The 20,027-nt window shown below is 45.4% G+C and overlaps 1 protein-coding gene across 1 annotated transcript; it reads right to left on the minus strand.

The window, feature by feature from the left end:
* Positions 1 to 10,202: 10,202 nt before the first annotated feature.
* LOC135178005 (toll-like receptor 6) lies at positions 10,203 to 12,765 on the minus strand. Its single transcript, XM_064148431.1, is given in 2 exon segments — positions 10,203 to 12,654; positions 12,656 to 12,765. Coding segments are annotated over 2 exon segments (2,562 nt in total).
* Between the last annotated feature and the right edge of the window lie 7,262 nt (positions 12,766 to 20,027).

Here is a 20,027-nt window from a genome sequence, read left to right on the forward strand (position 1 = left end):
TTTGAGTCATAGTATCATTTACCCCTCTCCTGAAAATGGGCAGCAGTTGGTCCATACATCATACTGTGCATCTAAACCAGTGTCCCCTCTCCTCTGTTGGAGTGTTACATATATCCTTGGATTTATTGCATCATTCCCTGGTGGATTTGTTAAACGAATATCTTTTGTAACACTCTACACTGTGCATATGTATGGTTGGAGCAACCAGGTACTCTCCTTTGGTATGGCATTAGATGATATTCCTAGAAACCTGCCACACCTCCTTTTAACAGTGTAGGCAATCCATCCTACATTTCCTCTAAATCATTTTTTCTCTTTTCTGTACCTCAGAAAATAGAAATCCATCTGTCCAAGATGCTCCAATCTCTATCAAGTGCCACTTTATTAATACACTACAGTATTTAAAATTAGTAATCCATTATATTTTTATGAGAAGGTGGCATCAGATATAAAATTCTTCCCATGACATATTGAGCCATGTGTCTGTTTTGGATAAAAAAATCCCTTTAATCTGATTTGTCACTTTGGTGGTGTCTCAGTGTTAGGTGGATTGAGCTTTCCTGCCAGCATCTCTACTGTTAAAATGCACCAGAAAGCCTTAACTCCCACATCAATCAACAAACACAACTCCACAGATAAAATAAACTGAGTTCAAGCAACCTGCAGTGGATCCTAGCAATGTTACTGTCTCTGGGAGCCTGCTGAAAGGCATGTTTGTGTCTCTATTAGCTGGCAGACTTTGTGACACTGCAAGAAAAATGGGATGTGTTTCTCCAGGATCTCATGCACCAGTGCCAGCTTCTTTACCCCTGGTGAGGTAAATACCATTCCCTGCAAACTAAACCTGCTGAAGTCAGAGTTGTTTTTTTCTCTTGGAAAAGCTCACTGGCAAATGGCAGGGTGAGGGGAGAAGGAATTTGATCAAACTCTTCAGGAGGATGCAGGTGAAGTGTCCATCTGCAGGTGGGTATATCTGAGCTTGTGGAGCAAGTAGGCTATGATTCTACAGCATGGAAAACCCAACAGCAAACCAAAATCATCTTGGAGGTGGAAGAGTTTTTGAGTGCAAAGAGCCTTCCCTTGGATAAGAGTTTACCAGCTGTGCTGGCATGCACATAGCCACAGAATTAGATGAGAGGATCTATACTGCCTAGAGAAAAATCTTCCTGCAGCAACTGCTGAGAAAGATAAAGTATTGTTCCATCTGTTTAACAAATCCTACATGGGAGACTATGGAGCTGCAGTTTTATTGAAGAGCTAGAACCCTGAACATGTACTTGACACAGAGGAGATGAGGGACTCAGAAGGCAAGACCAGGAACATCCCTGCAAAGCTTTTGTGAGGAAGATCACTCTGCACCATACATCCCTGTCTTGGGCGGGACTGAGGGAGGTCATGCCAGGTCTGTCTTCAAACTGCTGCTCATCTGCTTGTCTCTGGAGCTGAAAAGCCTGGCAAGTGACCTGGTGGGTTTTTTTTGTTGGTTGGTTGGTTGTCACTAGCATGGAGGAACTTGTAAGGATGAGAATAATACTAACAAGCAGCTGTCCTAGAATGGGGATTTCTGCTGGCTAATTTTTACTGCCAGCAAAAGCAGAGTTGGCCTCTTCATTAGGCTCTGGGTGTTATTGGCAGTTTCATAACTGCAAACTCATCACTGACAGGCTGTGTGGAGTCCCTGTAGCATCTGTCACAAGTGTCCAGATATTGAGTGTCCCAGGATGTAAACAATTATCTGTTCTATTCTAGGGTTTAAAAAGGCACAACAGGTAAGATCCTATAAAAATAATGCAGCTTAATGGCAACTGGTCCCATTTTCAGTTTAATAAATACATAAAATTAGGGATGTTCCCTAAGGGACATTTATTTCCAATGCCAAGACAGTGATCATAGTAGTCGGGTTACACTTGGGCTCGATCTTAAAGGACCTTTCCAACCTTAATGATTCTATGAGTCTATGATTCTCTTAAGGCTTTCATAAAATGTTTTCTTTCACTCTTTTTAATGAGAACTCTGAAATCAAGGACCCTAAAAGACCTTCTTTGTAACTCACAGTTACTTTAAAGCCTTGAATCTAGGTTATTCACCATGTTCACTCATTAGCTTATGTACCTTTTCCTTAGAATATTTATATTAACAGTGAGGAAAAATACTGTGGAGATACAATAGAACTTTACAATATTTTTATCCATGTGCCTTGCAATTTAGGACAACAGAAATTAAGATATTAAATACAAGTGTTTGAGATTATTTCATGTAAATGCCTTGCCTATAGGATTTTTCAGTTGTGTCTGTGGTGTCTTTTTGTATGGTGACAAAGTCAGAAACACACTTTCAGCTGAAAATATGAATTTACATCTTAACTGGTTCATGGATTCCTTGTAGGAAAATTTTATTTGAGGAGTATCTTACAATTTTCAAATACACATCATTAAATCCTCTTTAAAGCAAATCTTGGTCCTAAAGAGAAGCCAGTTATAAAACTCCAGTCCTGCAGAAATCTGTACTTAAACCAAGCCACCTTTTCCTCTCCCAGTAGTGCACTGTGGAGTGTGTAATAGGTAATAACTGCTAAACTAAAAGACAATCACAAAAAAACACAAAACCAAACCAAGCAAAATCTAAGCAGGTATTTAATGGGGGGGATGGGGGGTGAGGGGGTATTCAGAAGTCCTATTTCTCGTGCCAAATCTTATCCAAGTATGTTGTTGTCTCTGATGAGGTTAGCAACACACAGATTAATACAGATCCTTTTCAAAAATTACCATACCATAAGCAGATTCTGTTACTTCTTTTAGAGATCTCGGCACTTTTGTGATGTATTTTAAAGGGTCAAAATAATCTTTCTGCTCAGCATTTCACACCTGCAAATACAGCAGGGGCAGTTCTATTGACTTTAATATTTCTATAAACTACGTAGAAACACTTTTTTAAATAAAATGTGATCTATTTTCTAAGCTAATAAGATGGGTAATTAAAGGTTTCTAGCCTGCATGACTAGAACTTGCAACTGCAGAGACATTCTGGTAATCTTTCCTTACTAAAGATCGTAGAATCATAGAATCAACCAGGCTGGAAGAGACCTCCAAGATCATCCAGTCCAACCTAGCACCTAGCCCCATCCAGTCAGCTAGACCATGGCACTAAGTGCCTCATCCAGGCTTTTCTTGAACACCTCCAGGGACGGTGCCTCCACCACCTCTCTGGGCAGCCCATTCCAATGCCAATCACTCTCTCTGCCAACAACTTCCTCCTAACATCCAGCCTAGACCTACCCAGGCACAACTTGAGACTGTGTCCCCTTGTTCTGTTGCTGGTTGCCTGGGAGAAGAGGCCAACCCCCACCTGGCTACAATGTCCCTTCAGGTAGTTGTAGACAACAATGAGGTCCCCCTGAGCCTCTTCTTCTGCAGGCTGCACACCCCCAGCTCCCTCAGCCTCTCCTCGTAGGGTTTGTGTTACAGATGTGAATGCTTGATGTGCTTTTCCCTGTTTCTGCTCTGGCAGTCTGATGGGCATTCAGTAATGACATTGTGTCACACCAAGCTGTGACGAGAGGGGAGCACTGTACAGTCCTCCTATACTGAAAACCCAGCACCTATGTATTACACTTCTTAGTAAAGCCACAGAGTATAGCTTGTGGTTCTGCCATCGTAGGTGGCATGACAAGGAGCTACAAGCTTCAGAGGTGTGCCCAGCGATCCCTTCTGGCTCCTGGCAGCGTGCTGGAGCTCCTGTCCTGGGGTTTTGGCACAACCCTCCCATAGGAAAGCATGGGACCAAAGGCAGGAGCAGGCAGAGCATGGCGGGAGGTACCACGGGCACGGCCTGTAGCATTTGAGCTGCTTTTGGCTGCTGTGCCACGGAGAGGCCGTGCTTGCAGTGCGCTTAGAAGCAACCACAGGAGTTCGTTTAGGGCCTTCTACTTAGCCCACTGGCAGGTCATCAAGCACACCGATTTGCTTTATTTACCCTTCGCAGAATGCCTGTCCGAGCCTGCTCCTGACAGCTGCCTCAAAAGGAGCCACTGTACGCGCAGTAGCATCCTGGCCTGGAACAGTGTGGCCAGCAGGAGCAGGGACATGGTTGTCCCCTGCGCTCAGCACTGGTGAGGCCACACCTCGAGTACTGCGGTCAGCTCTGGTGCCCGTAAGGCTGACCCTGTGCGGCTCAATACCGTTCGGAAAAGCTCTTGGTTGGTTGGTACGCGGCAGTTCGGCACTTGGCCTCCGGGGGTCAAGTAGGGGCCTTTGAGCTCGGGAGGCCCTCTGGTGGGACTTAGGACCCCGGGGGCTCCCCGGCGGCGAAGGCGGCAGAAGCACCTGGAGACAGGAGCAGGGTTGAGAGCCCTGGAGAGAGCTTTGGGCGCGCTCCGCTGGCCAGACAGGGCAGGGGGCAACTGCTCGGCGGCAAGCTGCGAAACTGCGAGAGACTGCTTAGAGGACAGCTTGGGAGACAGAAACACCTGCGTGGACGCTGCCGGGAGGGTCGACTGAAACCTGCTTAGAGACTTGCTTGTGAAACGGCTGCTGGGAGAGGTGCTGGTTGCTACCTGCCTGCCCGCCGTGAGGAGCCGCTGCCTGCGTTCTTGTCGTGCCTGTCTGTACCTGCCTGCACTGCCTACCTCCCTGCCCTGGCGTGCGCCTGACAGAGCGAAAGGCTGCTGCAGAGCGGCACAGAGAGCTGCAGTCTCGCCTGGCCCCACTTCCTTACCCCCCTCCCCCCCACTCCTTTTTTGCACCATCGCCTCTCGACCACCGCGGGAGTTATAGGCAGCCTGTCAAATAAACCTTTTCAGGCACTCGACTCCATTTCGAGTCTTAATTCTGTTCCCAAGGATGTAGAGTTGGCCACATTAAAGCTCCACCCGGACGTCCATCAGGGGTTAAGCTCAGCCGCAGGCAGCGCCAGCTGGAACGCAGGCAGAGTTAGCTCCCGCCAAGTCACCCACCCTGGCGGTGTGTAGTTTGGGACCACAGTGAGCCCTCCCTGCAAGAACGGCATTGAGGTGCTGGAGCAGGTCCAGAGAAGGGCAGCGAAGGTGGTGAAGGGTCTGGAGAACCTGTGGTGAGGAACCGGGACTGTTTAGCCTGGAGAAAAAGGAGGCTGAGTGGAGACATTCGCAGCCTCTACAGCTCCTGAAAAGACGTCGGAGTCAGGCGTGCGTTGGTAACAAGTGGTAGTGTGAGAGGAGGAGAGGGCCTCAAGCTGCACCAGGAGAGGTTTAGTTTTGATATTAGAAGAAACTTGTTGACTGAAAGGGGTCTCAAACACGCTACCAGGCCCCTCAGGGAGGTGGCATTCAAAGGCTCCGTGGAGGTGTTTAAAAGCTGCAGAGGTGGCGCTAAGGGAGGTGGTTTAGCACTAGCCTCGGCAGTCAGAGAATGGTTGCACTCCATGACCTCAAAGAGCTTTTTCAACCAAAACAATTCTCCCATTCTCCACAGCCTTTCCTCAGGCTGAAACGCCAGAGCAGGCAGTGAAGCTGACACATCAGTGCACATGAATTCTGATCGCCTCCAGGCTGATCCCCGCAGGCTTTACTGAGAGGTGACGATGTGTAGAGCTTCACACCTTTTCAGATGCCTAAAGAGAGTGAGCCCAGTTGAATTCACTATGCATCTCAACGCTTCCCACTCCCGCTGAGGTAACTGCATCAGAATGTTGGTCTGGTGCTGCCAAGGACCCAGCAGGTCAGCCTGGTGAGCATTTCCTCTATCACAAAATCACCACATGGTAGGGGTTGGAAGGGACCACTGAGGATCATCTTTTCGAATGCCCCTGGAAGACTAAATCACACAGGAACACATCCAGGCGGGTTTGGAATACCTCCAGAGACAGAAACTCCACAACCTCTCTGGGCAGCTTATTCCAGAGCTCTGTCCTCCTCAAAGTGAGTAAGTTTTTCCTTATGTGCAACCTCCTGTGTTTCAGTTTGTATCCACTGATCCTTGTCCTGTCACTGGACACCACTGAGAAGAGTCTGACTCCGTTCTCTATGCTATGGTGACAAACAGAAAATGAGTCATCAAGATAAAGCCCTGCAAACAGTGAACAGAAGATGAGGAAATGGTCAGCCTGTACTTTTCGGCATGCTGCTTGAAAACAAGGATTGCTCTTTGTAACCCATGGGGTTACAGTCATGGGGGACAGTGGCAGCCACTGATCCAGAGCAGGATCTGCCATGAGGAAAGGCTTCTCCTGACCTCTCTTTTCCAGCCTGCACACACCTGTAAGAAGGTCTTAGAATCTCTGAATCGTCGGGATTGGAAGAGACCCCAAGTATCATCTAGCTTCAACCCCTCTGCCGTGGGCAGGGACACCTCACAGCAGATGAGGTTGCACAGAGCCAAATCCAGCCTGGCCTTAAACACCTCCAGAGATGAGGCTTCCACCACCTCCCTGGGCAAACTGTTTCAGTGTCTCACCACTCTCATGGCGAAGAACTTCTTCCTAACATCCAATCTGAATCTACCCACTTCTAGTTTTGCTGCTTTCCACCTAGTCTTGTCACTATCCAACACTCTAAAAAGTTCCTCCCCAGCTTTCCTGCAGCCCCCTTTAGATACTGGAAGGCCACAATAAGGTCTCCTCTGAGCCTTCTCTCCAGACTGAACAGCCCCAACTCTCTCAGTCTGTCTCCATAGGAGAGGAACTCCAGTCCTCTGATCGTCTTCGTGGCCCTTGCATGGACCGGGTTGATGTGATTACCTAGGTCAGCTTTCCTCAGAGGCAAAATGCGTTGTCTGTATTCTAGCACCTTTGTTTTCAGGACATGATGATCATTTGGTTTGCCACTGGGTGTCACTCTGAGTCTGAGAACGAGGCCACATTTACCTAAAGAAAACCCAAGCCAACACTTTATGAACCATCTGACAGGAAGAGTTTCAGGGAAGAAGAAAAGGGAATTTCCAATAGTGTTGAGGGACACTGTCAAATGCTACCTTAAAGGGAAAAAAAAAAACAAAAAAAAACCAAACAAACAAGCAAATCAATAAACCCAGCCAAAACCACCCCACAGAAATAAAAAAGAACCAAACAAAATTAATGTGCTGTTTGAAAGGGACTCAGAAGTCTATTTTACTACACTGCATCGTGTAGTGTACAGTAGGATAGGTAAATAACTGAAATATTTGGCCTGTGCATGAAAGATCTGTGAAGTAGGAAGGCCAGAGAACGAGGAGGTGTTACAGAGTTAATATGCTACATGGTTAGACTTGAGAAACCATTCCTTTCACATCCACCTACAATTAGGTTTCAGAAGAGTGTTGAAGGCGGTGGACTCTTCCACAGCCCACATCCTGTGCATCAGTAAGGACACAACCCCCAGTCTGCTGACATGTTACATTCACAGAGAGCAGAACTCCTGATTTAAGAAGTTCTGTTTCCTCTTTCTGTACACAGGACAGAATCTGCACCCGTGAAAACATTACCACTAAGGCTGAATGCTCATCATGTCTGTGGGAAAGTAACCAAAGACTGGCAAGGAGGATTGCAAATATGCTCAAGTGACCTGCAACTGGGGTGTCAAAAACATCTATATCATATTAATTCTTGTTTGGCCTCTTGTGTTCAGGCAACATAAGCCTGTGACAGACTTAGGGGCAACATACTGAACATGCCTAAAGTTCCTGCCCAGCTATGGGAAAGATCAAAGCAGAGTGGTAAGCTACACCTGTGTGAATCCCTGAAATACAGGTGAAAACAACAGGTTTGGTGATTCTCTGGCAGGGACCAAGCTCCACAGTGCCTGTGTCCCCATCCATGTGCCTCCACCCAGGTGCAGCATTGAGGATTCCCCAGTTGGTGAGGTAATGAAAACGAATTCACTGTTTACATTTCATCTGTGGGTTTTGTGAGGTTTGTCTGCATTCTGTAATGCTTGGGAGGGGAAGAAGTCTTTCAGGAAGGAGCAGCACAGATCTTCTGGTATCATTCGCCACTGTAGAGCAGAGAGGAGCTGTGAGGAGGTAAAGGCCACAAAACCCTTAACAAGTACACTGGCCTCTGCAACTCATCAGCTCCTTAAGTTCCTAGGAGCTGTACAGCACCAGCCTTAAACTGTAGACCGAAATAAAGAAGTCACTAAAGCCTGCCCAGGCAACTGCCTAAGTGCAGATAGTGATGTTACAGAAGAGGTATGATCAGAGGGCTGGAGCACCTCTCCTATGAAGACAGACTGAAAGAATCGGGACCGTTCAGCCTAGAGAGAAGAAGGCGCTGGGGAGACCTTATAGGTACATTTCAGTATCTGAAAAGAACCTGCAGGAAGGCTAAGGAAGGACTGTTTAGAAGAGTTTGTAGTGATCAGATGAGGAAAAACTGTTTGAAACAGGAGGGCAGATTTAGGTCGGACATCAGGGGGAAGTTCTTTACAGTCAGAGTGGTAAAATACTGGAACAAGTTGCCTAAGGATGTGGTTGAGGCCCCTTCCCTGGAGACATTCATTATCAGACTTGATGTGGCCCCAGGCAGCCTGATCTAGTTGGAGGTGTCCCTGATGAGTGCCCACGGGTTGGACAAAATGACCTTTGAAGGTCTCTTTCAACCCAATGCAACCTGTGAATCTGTGAAAAGTAAAGAACCTGGACTCAGAGGGATGTATGTGTATGGGTGGGAAAACCTGTTAAGAAGGAAAGATTGCAGCTCCAGCAACACACTGAGGCTACACTCTCAAGGTAGGGTAAAGCCTTCCTGACTCAAACTCCAACAGAGCACAAAGCTCTTCTGTGTCTTTGAGCATCTCCCTTCATCATAAATACATGGTGCAGCCACTAGCTCCCACTGAAGTAATGAAGCTTTAGCAACCCTTTTAAAAGTACACAAAGAGACCTTGGTCCTGGCTTTGGGAAGGAGGAGATTTCAGTTATGTGTTATCACAGAAGTCAGGAGCCAATTACTCTTTGCCTTAAATTAGGACTTAACAAAAGTAGCCCTTCTCTCCAAAGCTTTGCACTAGGAGTCAGGCACCTAGCATCCTACTGCAACAGCAGGTTAACCTGAGCTGCAGCAGTGTCTCAACAGCTCTGGACATAGGGAAGCTCTCCCATAGATTCCTGTCCACTGCTTCACCTAGCTGCCCCCCCACACACCTGGGCGATCCTCAGTCAGCCCCTCAGCAAGTTCAGGATTACATCCCCTTGCTGCCTTGCTCACCTTTTGTGCCACTCACTCTTGCATTTTTATTAAGCTGTAACTACACAGCTCCTCATGACCACTGAAATGACACCAGAAAATTCAATCACACTTAAGAAATTAGAGGTTTATTAGATTGTGACATTAAATCCAAAGACAGAAAATGCTTAGGTGTGTCTTATCAACAAATACTATTAATCAGTTTGATTTTGGAAGAGAATCTATTTCCCAAAGAAACTAATTCCTTTTTCACCTGCATGATGACCCTCAACACCTCAAGATTAAAAAGACAAGGTGATAGAGTTCAGCTAAAAGGGGATCCAGCTCCAGACAAACAACTTTCTGTATTTTTAGAAAACAGGATAAAACAAGCAACCCAAGATAGCTTGACAGGATCATAGCAGGAAGCAGCAATATCATAAAAATCTCTAAAGTTTGGATATTAACTATGATTTTGAAGCCATGAGTAGTGAATTCCATAAAGTCAGTCTTTGGTAGGTAAGTCTAGATAAGAAGGAATGTTTAGCACAGCAAAGGAAGAAGGATTAACAGCTCAAATATCCACCTTTTACCCAAGGAAGTCTTTGTCTGTAATGAACTCCAAGACTCCAAGAAGGGAAAGCATGGTGAAGGTCTTGGGATACTGTACCCTTGACATCTACCACACCAGTGAGGAACAGACTTAAACGAGAGCTTCCTGATTCTTTCTGTCATTTAATTAAACCAAAGGAAGAAGATCCCTACCACCTTAAACCCACAACAGTCATGTCAGAACAAAGATTAAATGCATTCCTTGACAGACCTGATGGCATTGAACCCAACTGATATTTTTGCTTATTTTCAAATACAGTTTTCAATGGAGAAAGTCTAAATTAAATGCAACCCAAGTAGGCAAAAATAAGTGCGGTCCCTCCTCTTTGTTGATGATGGGCAACTACAGAAGACTTCTACTACATTTATGACTAAAATAGGCAATTTCAGTACATATCACAATGACATATTGCTATAAACTAGGAACAGTGTAAAGAACTATAAAAGAACGATTTAATGAAAGACAGCCAACTGAGCTAGTCACTTAGATCTACAGTACTAGCAGAACTCACATCACTCTGCTCCTCATTTGCTTCGAAGGACATTGGCAGGTTAATGCTAATAGCTGCCCGCAGGTTAGCCCAGAAGAGAGCATGCTTGCCCCTCTCCTTTGGCCACTCCAGGTACGTTCGCTTTGCCATGAGAGCCTTCAGCTTGTGATACCTGGCAGGGATCATGTACGGAGCAATGGGCTCCAGCAAGATGAGGATCAAGCTGTTGGAATTCTCACTGAACAGCTTGTGGTGGGCAAAGTACAGCTCATAGTGGCACCACTCGCTCTGCACAAAGTTGGGGGACAAGACAAAGATGGACTTGTAGCTCTTCTCGATGCAGTTGACGATGTTCTCCACTATGCTCTTGCCGGGGACGAAGTTCCTCTCGTGCTGGCACAGGCGGATGCAGCCCTCGCCCCTCTCCAGGTTGGGCATCAGCTCGTCCTTCACCCACAGCGAGTCGCGCTCGCTGTACGAGACGAAGGCATGGAACTGCAGAGCGGCGTCCAGCTCCTCGGGCCGGTCGTGCCGAGCTCTGCGCTTCGTCTGCGTCCACTGCCAAGTCATCCGCACGTACCACGGCACGTCCAGGGAGATGCACAGGAAGGCCACCGCGGCCACCAGCGCCAGCGTCAGCAGCAGCGCCGTCACCAGCAGCAGCGTGGTGTTGCAGGCCAGCTCGCTCAGGTGGAAGTCCTTCAGCTGCCTGCCTCGCAAGCCCTCCGGGTACTCGCACACGTAGGCCGCCGGCCAGCCGGCCAGCTTGCCCCCGGAGCGCCTCTCCAGCCGCACGAAGTCCTGCAGCTCACACGAGCACTTGAACGGGTTGCGCCCGGCCCGCAGCTCCCTCAGCCTCGGGCAGCTCTGGAAGAAGTCGGCGGAGGGGGTGACGATGGAGTTCAGCTCCATGTTCAGCAGCTCCAGGGACCCAAAGCCAGCGCAGCCCGGCAGGTCAGCCAGCCTGTTGGAGGCCAGGTTCAGCTCCTTCAGGGCCTGCAGCTCAGCCATCCCCTTGGGCACGCTGGTGATCTGATTGCTTTGGAGGGACAGCTTGGCGACGTTGGCTGGCAGGCACTCGAACACGGCCTCTGTCAGCTGGTTTGAGGACAGGTCCAGCTCTGCCAGAGACTCTGCCCACTGGCACTGCGCTGCAGCTCCGTCGTGACTCAGCAAGTTGTTGCTCACGTCCAGGTATTGGAGCGAATCCATGCGGCTGGTCATGAGGCTTACCTTGGAAATGCTGGCAAATTTATTCCTCTTCAAAATAAGTGCTTTCAGGTTTGTCAGAGTGCCACAATTCTGGAACAACGCATCCGTCAGGGCGTTGTGGGAAAAATTCAAGTACTGAAACGAGCTGGTTCTGTTGGGGCAGAGCATGTGAGGCATATATGCATCATATATTGTCAAACTGGCAATATCCATCTCTGAAAACTCCCTGTAGAGGATCCCCTGGTTGAAATAATAAAGCTTATTACGAACATGCTCCAAAGTCATTGCTTTCATGGAGCCCCCCAAAGAGACTAATTGTTTCAGAGAGCTTAATAAGGGTAGAAAGTCATGTTCTGACAGCTCTGCCAGTGGTCCCCGAAACGTCAAATCTCTCACAGTCAGATGCTCCACAGGTGAATACCAAACCAGCAGGAAAATCTGTAAAATGATAGGCCATTGTAAGTCCACTGTGTCAAGCACTAGAGCTCTGGTCTTCATTTTCTTCAGAAGTGCTGACGAAGGAGCGGGGAAATCTTTGTAGCTCAAGGTATATATTAAGTTAACTATTTTCAAGTTTTCTGAACTGCTCATTCCATCATACAAGAGTGAAAAGTTGAAGTTCTGGTTTGCTGCATAAACAACGTGAAGGTTTCTTGTGTTCAAGAGTGTCAGACTCTGAGGCTCATAGAGAGAAAAGTCTTCCAAGGTTAGGTAGACAGTTTGCAGCTGCAAATGTGTGAGACACATGAAGTCTGACCTTCGTATCATCGTGGCACTTAATCCTAGATACTCCAGATGAAACATGTCACCAAATTCTTGACAGACAGGCATGGAGGTGAAGCTATTGAAAGAAAGATCTAGATGCTTAAGATAGGTGAGAGTCTGACAGAAAATGTTCAGAAGATTATTATGAGATAAATCTAAGTACTCTAAATCATCATTAAAAATGAAGACATTAAAGTCAAGCTCTGTAATTCGATTATAAGAAAGATTTAATACTTGAAGGCTAGGAAGAGAAATAAATTCTGAGACACTAAGTCCTGAGATCCTGTTATGGGATAAATCTAATACACGAGTATGGGCTGGAATGTTCTTTGGAACATTAGTTAGCAAACTGCTTGAATAATTTGCAATAAGTTCATTTTCCACAGTCGACTGGATATTCTCCCACAGTGTGAAAGTAAAGATATAAGCAAGGGGATAGAGATTTGTGTGGGGTTTCATTATACTTTCCAGGTTTATCTTGCTTTTTCACAGGAACACAGAAGCGTATCTTGGTTTTCTGCTCAATATGGCTCAGTGATGATGAGTCCAGCCCTATGAGAAGAAAACACATGGAATTTGATGAAGTTGTCCAACTGCTGAATTTGGGTTTTAATACTGAAATTCAATTTTATATATATATATATATATATATATATATATATATATATATATATATATATATAATCTATATTCTTATCAACCCTTATTACCCCCATTCTTTAAGGCAAATGATTGATTTTCTCAGCTGAGAAGACATTTGGTCCTTTCTAAGGGGAATGCAATCAGTGGTAAGCTAAAAAAGCACAGAGATGTTAAGAAGTGCAAATATCTCACCCATCTTGAAAAACACAAACCTGGTACAAATAGACATTGATGCATTTAGGAGTAAAGAAAACCACAGCAAACCTCTGAAAACACAGGCCTCTCAGCTTCTCTTTCTATGAACCTCATGTCCACAAACATCTGGGGACAGCCCTCCAAAAGCCCCATGGATGCTCACAGGAACTGATGCAAAAGGAAACTCTGCACTCAGAAGAGACAAAGGATATCCCTCTTCATGCTTCAAAGACCCAACACATGGCCGTGCATCCCCCACCAGAGAAGGTGATCAGCTTTGTCTCTGCTGCAGCATAAAACACTTAAGTTCACTTTTCCAGCAATCCAAGAATCTCGAGGAGGAATGACACTATCTCATGAATACCATAATGCCAGTCTGGTCAAGAACAGGAAAATCCCAGCAGAACCAGACACTAGATATGGATCAGTGGCACCCAGAAGACACATGCAAAAACTCCTGGATTTCCTAGGAAGTGCACGTTTTCCAAATGGGATCACAGCTGCAACGTGACAAAGAATCTTCCTAGAAACAGTGAGGGACAAGAAGTCTAGTTCTAAGGATCACAAACCCCAGGGAAGGAAAAATATTGTGGATATGGAAAATGATCAAGCAGAATTAATATTTGGCCATGTCTAGCAGTAGCCTACACAGATTTGAAGAGACATCATTGCCATCATGGAAAACCATCACCTGGTCATTACTCCCTTGTGGACAAGCATTTAACACAACACACAACCTGAAGTATGCACAACTTGGAATTTGTTTCAGGAGACAAACTTCCACAATCTTTTTTCCTGTGCTGATTTTGTCTGTAAAAAACCCAAACCCTAAAGGTCTAAAATTCTGCCCCTGTGCAATCTTTTGTTAAATACAATACAAAAGTCTGGGGTTTTTTTTTTCAAGTCTAGGTCATAATGTGTGTCAGTCCCTAATAATTTGATTAACTGATATCAAGGCTCATCCCTTCCACTCCAAATGTCTTGCCAAGTTTAATCAGGTCTGCTTTTAATTAAGCAAAGATTAAGTGTAATGCATCATCAAAAGCAATAAAAGAATAAATCAGTGAAAGACAGATGTCTGCTTCAACAGAATCCAGATGGGCAGTCAAATTCTGCCTTCATAAAGTTGTGCTGGGGCATCTGAGAAGAGGAATGAAGGTGTGATGGTGGTCAAAGTACTGTATCACTCAAAAGAACCAGCACAAGGAAATCTGACCAGGCTTCTTTCAAAGGGCAGCCGACCCTCTTTGTCAGAGTCCAGGCTGGTAAAGACCCTCTTGAATCAAATAACATTTGATCAGGAGCTGTCTGGAGGGCGTTCCTCCTGGGCAAGAGGGACATCAGGAACAAAGGAAGAAATGTTCTAAAGAGAGAAAAAACATGGGAAGATACTCTCTGTCCATTGATGGATGAATTTTAATTGACTGTACAAGCTACACCACAAGCTGCAACAAGGGACAATCCACACTCAAAGAATAAAGCAGATATGTGCAACTAAGCAGTATAAAGGATAAGGTTGGAGTTTCTCCTCCAACCCTATTTTATAATAGTATTAAGAGCTGGCAGAATTAAAATTATCATTCTCTTTTTTTGTTTTTCATTTTCTTCGTTGTTGAAATTCAACAGACAGATGAGTATTTTCACTGACATTTTGAAACATAAGAACATTTTCCTACAGTGAAGCAACACCAGCACCTGTATCTTGATGGAGTTCAAAATACATAAAACATAAAGAAAAAGTAAATAAAACCTACCTGTTATGTATGGAATTCATCTCTGGGTGAAGAACCCCAAAAAGTCCTCTGAATACTTGGTTAACATCTTGAAAAGAGAATTTCAAGCATATGTCATCTTCAAGCTGGGGAATCTCACATGAGATGCTAATTCTTTAGTAATTACTACCTCAGGAAGTAGAAATAAGAGAGATTTCTTATGCAGGCTAGATGATTCTAAGCATTAATGACATTTCCCCATAGTGCAGGTATTAAGAGCACAGTGAAAGGAAATTTTGAACAGTCCAGACTTGAAATACTCTTCTTTCTGTAATATTTACATAACTGTATGGTTTAGGGGGAAAACAAACCTAACTGCCCAACAGAATATTCACCAAGGCAAGATGGTTTAAATAGTTCTGCCTTTCTAATTTTGTCTCTGCTTCTGAAGGTTACACACAGGTGCTCTAGAAATTAATCAACTGCATCTCCTCTTTTGCACACAGAAAAGAGGAAGCAGAAGAACCCTCAGTGCCACCTTCTCCTCATAGCAAAATGTCTCAGAGAGCTCTATCTCACTGACTTAGCTCCCTCAGCAAGCAAAGTAATTCAGGTAGTGCACTGAGATGGCAAAAGGTGAGAATTCAAACCCTAGCATGAGATCTCAACGTCTAGTAACAGGGGCAAAGCCACACAAACCCTAGCATGAGATCTCAACGTCTAGTAACAGGGGCAAAGCCACACAAACTCAAACCCTAGCATGAGATCTCAATGTCTAGTGACAGGGGCAAAGCCACACAAACTCAAACCCTAGCATGAGATCTCAACGTCTAGTAACAGGGGCAAAGCCACACAAACTCAAACCCTAGCATGAGATCTCAATGGCTAGTGACAGGGGCAAAGCCACACAAACTCAAACCCTAGCATGAGATCTCAACGTCTAGTAACAGGGGCAAAGCCACACAAACTCAAACCCTAGCATGAGATCTCAACGTCTAGTAACAGGGGCAAAGCCACACAAACTCAAACCCTAGCATGAGATCTCAATGGCTAGTGACAGGGGCAAAGCCACACAAACTCAAACCCTAGCATGAGATCTCAACGTCTAGTAACAGGGGCAAAGCCACACAAACTCAAACCCTAGCATGAGATCTCAATGGCTAGTGACAGGGGCAAAGCCACACAAACTCAAACCCTAGCATGAGATCTCAATGGCTAGTGACAGGGGCAAAGCCACACAAACTCAAACCCTAGCATGAGATCTCAACGTCTAGTAACAGGGGCAAAGCCACACAAACTCAAACCCTAGCATGAGATCTCAATGGCTAGTGACAGGGGCAAAGCCACACAAACTCAAACCCTAGCATGAGATCTCAACGTCTAGTAACAGGGGCAAAGCCACACAAACTCAAACCCTAGCATGAGATCTCAACGTCTAGTAACAGGGGCAAAGCCACACAAACTCAAACCCTAGCATGAGATCTCAACGTCTAGTAACAGGGGCAAAGCCACACAGTTCAAAACCTTGACAGGTTAATGATCTTTACACTACAGATGCAAAGCTGGTGGTTATCAGGGATACTCCACATTGTTTCTTTCTTCACAAAACTACTAAGAAATGAACTTGAAAGAATAGTCACAGAGTCACAGATTGCAACAGGTTGGACGGAACCCTCAAAGGTTATCTTGTCCAATGCCCCTGCAGTCACCAGAGATACCTCCGACTACATCATGTTGCCCAGGGCCACATCAAGCCTGATCTTAGAGGTCTCCAGGGACAAGGCCTCAACCACATCACTGAGCAATCTGTTCCACTAATTTACCACTCTCATTTAAAGAACTTCCCCCTTATGTCCAACAGAGCCATCTAGGGCAACGTGGGAATGGAGGAATCTAATAAAGCAGCCATTCAACTGGTGATCTGAACTAAGGCATGAGCCTAGGGAACAAATCAACCCAGCAAAGATGAGAGCATTGCACAGGCAGATGTAAATAACCAAAGCCAACACCTCACTTCCATAAGCCTCCAAACTAATAAAATGTGCTCCAGGAGGATTAATTAGCAAGGCAGGAAAAAGCACAGATGAGTGAATGAAAGAAGATTTTTTTTTTTTTACTATTAATGAAATTTCAGATTAAATTTGTGAAGTATGTAAAGTATTCTTCAGGTATGAGCAACTAGGAGTCAAAGGGGCACTTGGGTCCATTCTGGATCCTAGTCTACTCCACGGGGTAGGCTTGAGGAGAGTTCTTTCTTGAAGGCAAGAAGGGATTCAGCTAAGGAAGCTGAGAAGCATGAATATTTATTCCACAGAGCAGAGCCAGTTATGTTTCAAGCTTGTATTAGATTCCTTCAAAACTTTTATTTTGCAATTACTTTTTCACAGCATCACACAGTCACAGAATGCCAGGAGTTGGAAGTGACCTCTGGAGATCACCTAGTCCAAACCCCCTGACAAAGGAGGTTCAGGCTGAGCAGGTTTTCATTTTTGTAAAGAAGAATTTAACCCTTTGCTTTGCTGGAAGAAAATGCCTGCTTTTCATTTTGCAATTGATGACTAAGACAGTCCAGACTGAAACTGAACTGAAACTGAACTGAAAGCATCCTGCTGTCCTCAGTTCACTGAGTCTGAGCAATACTTTCCAGAAAACTCTGAGACATCTGTGACCCAAGACAAGATCATGGATCATGAATGTATCTTAATAAGCAGCAAGAGTCTGCTTGTCAGCCAATACTGTCTTGTCTTCAGGTCTAAGGAGAAATTCAATATTAACTTACTTTGTCATATCAAAGTAGGATGAGAAACCAAACCAGATCCAAAAAACACCTTCCAGCCACTCCCCCCTTCTTTCTGGACTCAACTTCACTACCAAATTCTCTATGTCCTCCCACCCCCATGACGTTTTGGGAGTTACCTGCCCGCCTACTCTTGTGGAATCACCCATACTAGAGTCAGCCAGCTGGAAGTTAAGGAATGAAGCTTTATATTTGCAGCTTAGCACAATACACAAGCAGATATTTACCATATCTGGTACAAATATATACAGCTGTATACAGAAATATACAAGGTAAAATTAATACAGAAACACAACACCCTTCCCAGAAACCAGAGTCCCCAGGAGGGACTCCCAATCACCCTTCCACCTTCTTTCCACCCCTCTACCTTATCCCAGAGTATACCTTATGTGCAAGGTGGGTAGAAAGCAGAAGGGTTATTTACACAGAAGAAGCCCAGGGCTCCCACCGTGACAGACACACACATTCTAACTCTCCCGCTCTGTCTTATCTATGTTTCATGTTCTTGTTTTTATACATCTCAGCAAGCCTATGAGTGAAGTAGACATCACCACTGTTTTCTTTTTACAGCCTTTAATCTAATTTTTCTCATTAAAATATTCCAATTAGCCTCAAACTAGCACGCCCCCTCAGTGGTGCAGTGGGGTAGGGAAAGGGAGTTGTGGTCACTTCAACACCCAGTACCCTTGCCACTCCTTCCTCCTCAGAGGGAAAACTCCTCACACTGTTACCATGTTGTGCTAGTTTGAAGCTAGCTAAAATGTTTTGGTGGGAAGAACTAGGTTACAGGCTGTGAAAGGGAAACAATGGTGATGTCTACTTCGCTCATAGGCTTGCTGAGATGTATAGGAACAAGAAATAAAACCAGATAACCACTCTCACTTGGGCTGCTGGCTGAGCTGCACCTTACTCTCTAACCTCACCCTCTATTTTGGACTAATCCACTTTGCTTCCTAACCCCTCTGGCCAAACCTCTATTCTTCCTTTGGAGTGGGGAAAGGTTGAGAGGGGTAGGGAGAAGGTGGAAGGCTGATTGAGAGCCCCTCCTGGGGACTCAGGTTTCTGGGAGGTCTGTTGTGTTTCTGTATTACCTTTTACCTTGTATATTTCTGTCTATAGCTGTATATACTGTAAATAGCTGCTTGTGTATTGTGCTAGCTGTAAATATAAGCTTCATTCATATTTCCAGAGCTGGCTGAGTCTAGTCTGGGTGATTTCTAAAGTGGGGGGGGGGGGGGGGCAGGGAGGGAACACCCAAACCATCACACATATTCCAGCATGGGGTCCCTCCAATGGGAGATAGTCCTTCACAAACTTCCCCAGTGTGAGTCCTTCTCAGGAGCTGCAATTCTTCATAAACTGCTCCAGAATGTGTCCCTGCATGAGGTGCAGGCTTTCAGGAACAGAATGCCATCACATGGGCTTCCATCAGAATCATGGCCTTCTTGAGATGCAGCCAGCTCCTCTGATGTGGGCATCCTTCATGGGCTGCAAGTGGGCATCCACTCCACCATTAACCTTCATGGGTTGCAGGGAGTCATCATGACATCTCACCATGAACTGCAAGGGAATTTCTGTTCTAGTGCACTTCCTATACCTCCTTACTCACTGACCTTAGTGTCTGCAGAGTTGTTTCCCCCATATCATACTCCTCTCTCTTCTCGAGCTTTTCCCTTTTAAAGTATGTTAGAGGCACTTCCACTGTCGGCGATAGGCTCAGCCTTGGGCAGCAGTGAGTCACAAATTCAGGGTGAAGGCATTTCTAGAAGCTTCTCATAGGAGCCATGCTTGTAGTCCCCCTTCCACTACCAAAACTTCACCACACAAATCCAACACACTCTTGACCAAGCAGTGACTACCAATGTGCATTATGGTCAATCACATTAATGTTTCCAAAAGGAAAACCAGCCAAATTGAAGTCCTGAGTAAAAACAGGGGGTTCACAGTGGTTCTTATCACTCAGAATGCCTCACCTCCCATGGAGCCCCATTCTCTTCCTCTGAGCACCTTTCCCTGCTCTAACCCTCTGGCAGCAATGATGCTTTGCAACATTTCCAAAGCTAATGAAGAGCTGATCTCTTTGCAGGGCAATCCACACTGCCACAGGACTCCCAGTTCTATTTATTCTACATACTGCTTAAATATAACATAGAAATATTTATACTTTCACTCCATCAGGCACGTTTTTGGGGGTTGGAGAGTGCTTAGCTCCTGTATTATCGGTTCTGTACGTCATTCTGTCACATGTCTGTATGTATTACTTTGTAGAATAGTATTCCTGCTAGTCACAAAGATGACTAGTCAAATGCCAGGAATCTGCTCTGATATGGTATCTGAGATCAGAACACATTTACTCATTCCCTTTTCCTGATAACTGGGGTGTACTAGCAGATGCAGACTTCAGGGCAGGGTCAGCTGCAGGCTCACATCTCCAGGGTGTAGAGAAAAAGCTGCCTGCTTCCCAAAATATACTGCTACAGGAGGCAC

This window comes from Pogoniulus pusillus, chromosome 9 (genome assembly GCF_015220805.1).
Source record: "Pogoniulus pusillus isolate bPogPus1 chromosome 9, bPogPus1.pri, whole genome shotgun sequence".
In the NCBI taxonomy this organism is placed as follows: domain Eukaryota; kingdom Metazoa; phylum Chordata; class Aves; order Piciformes; family Lybiidae; genus Pogoniulus; species Pogoniulus pusillus.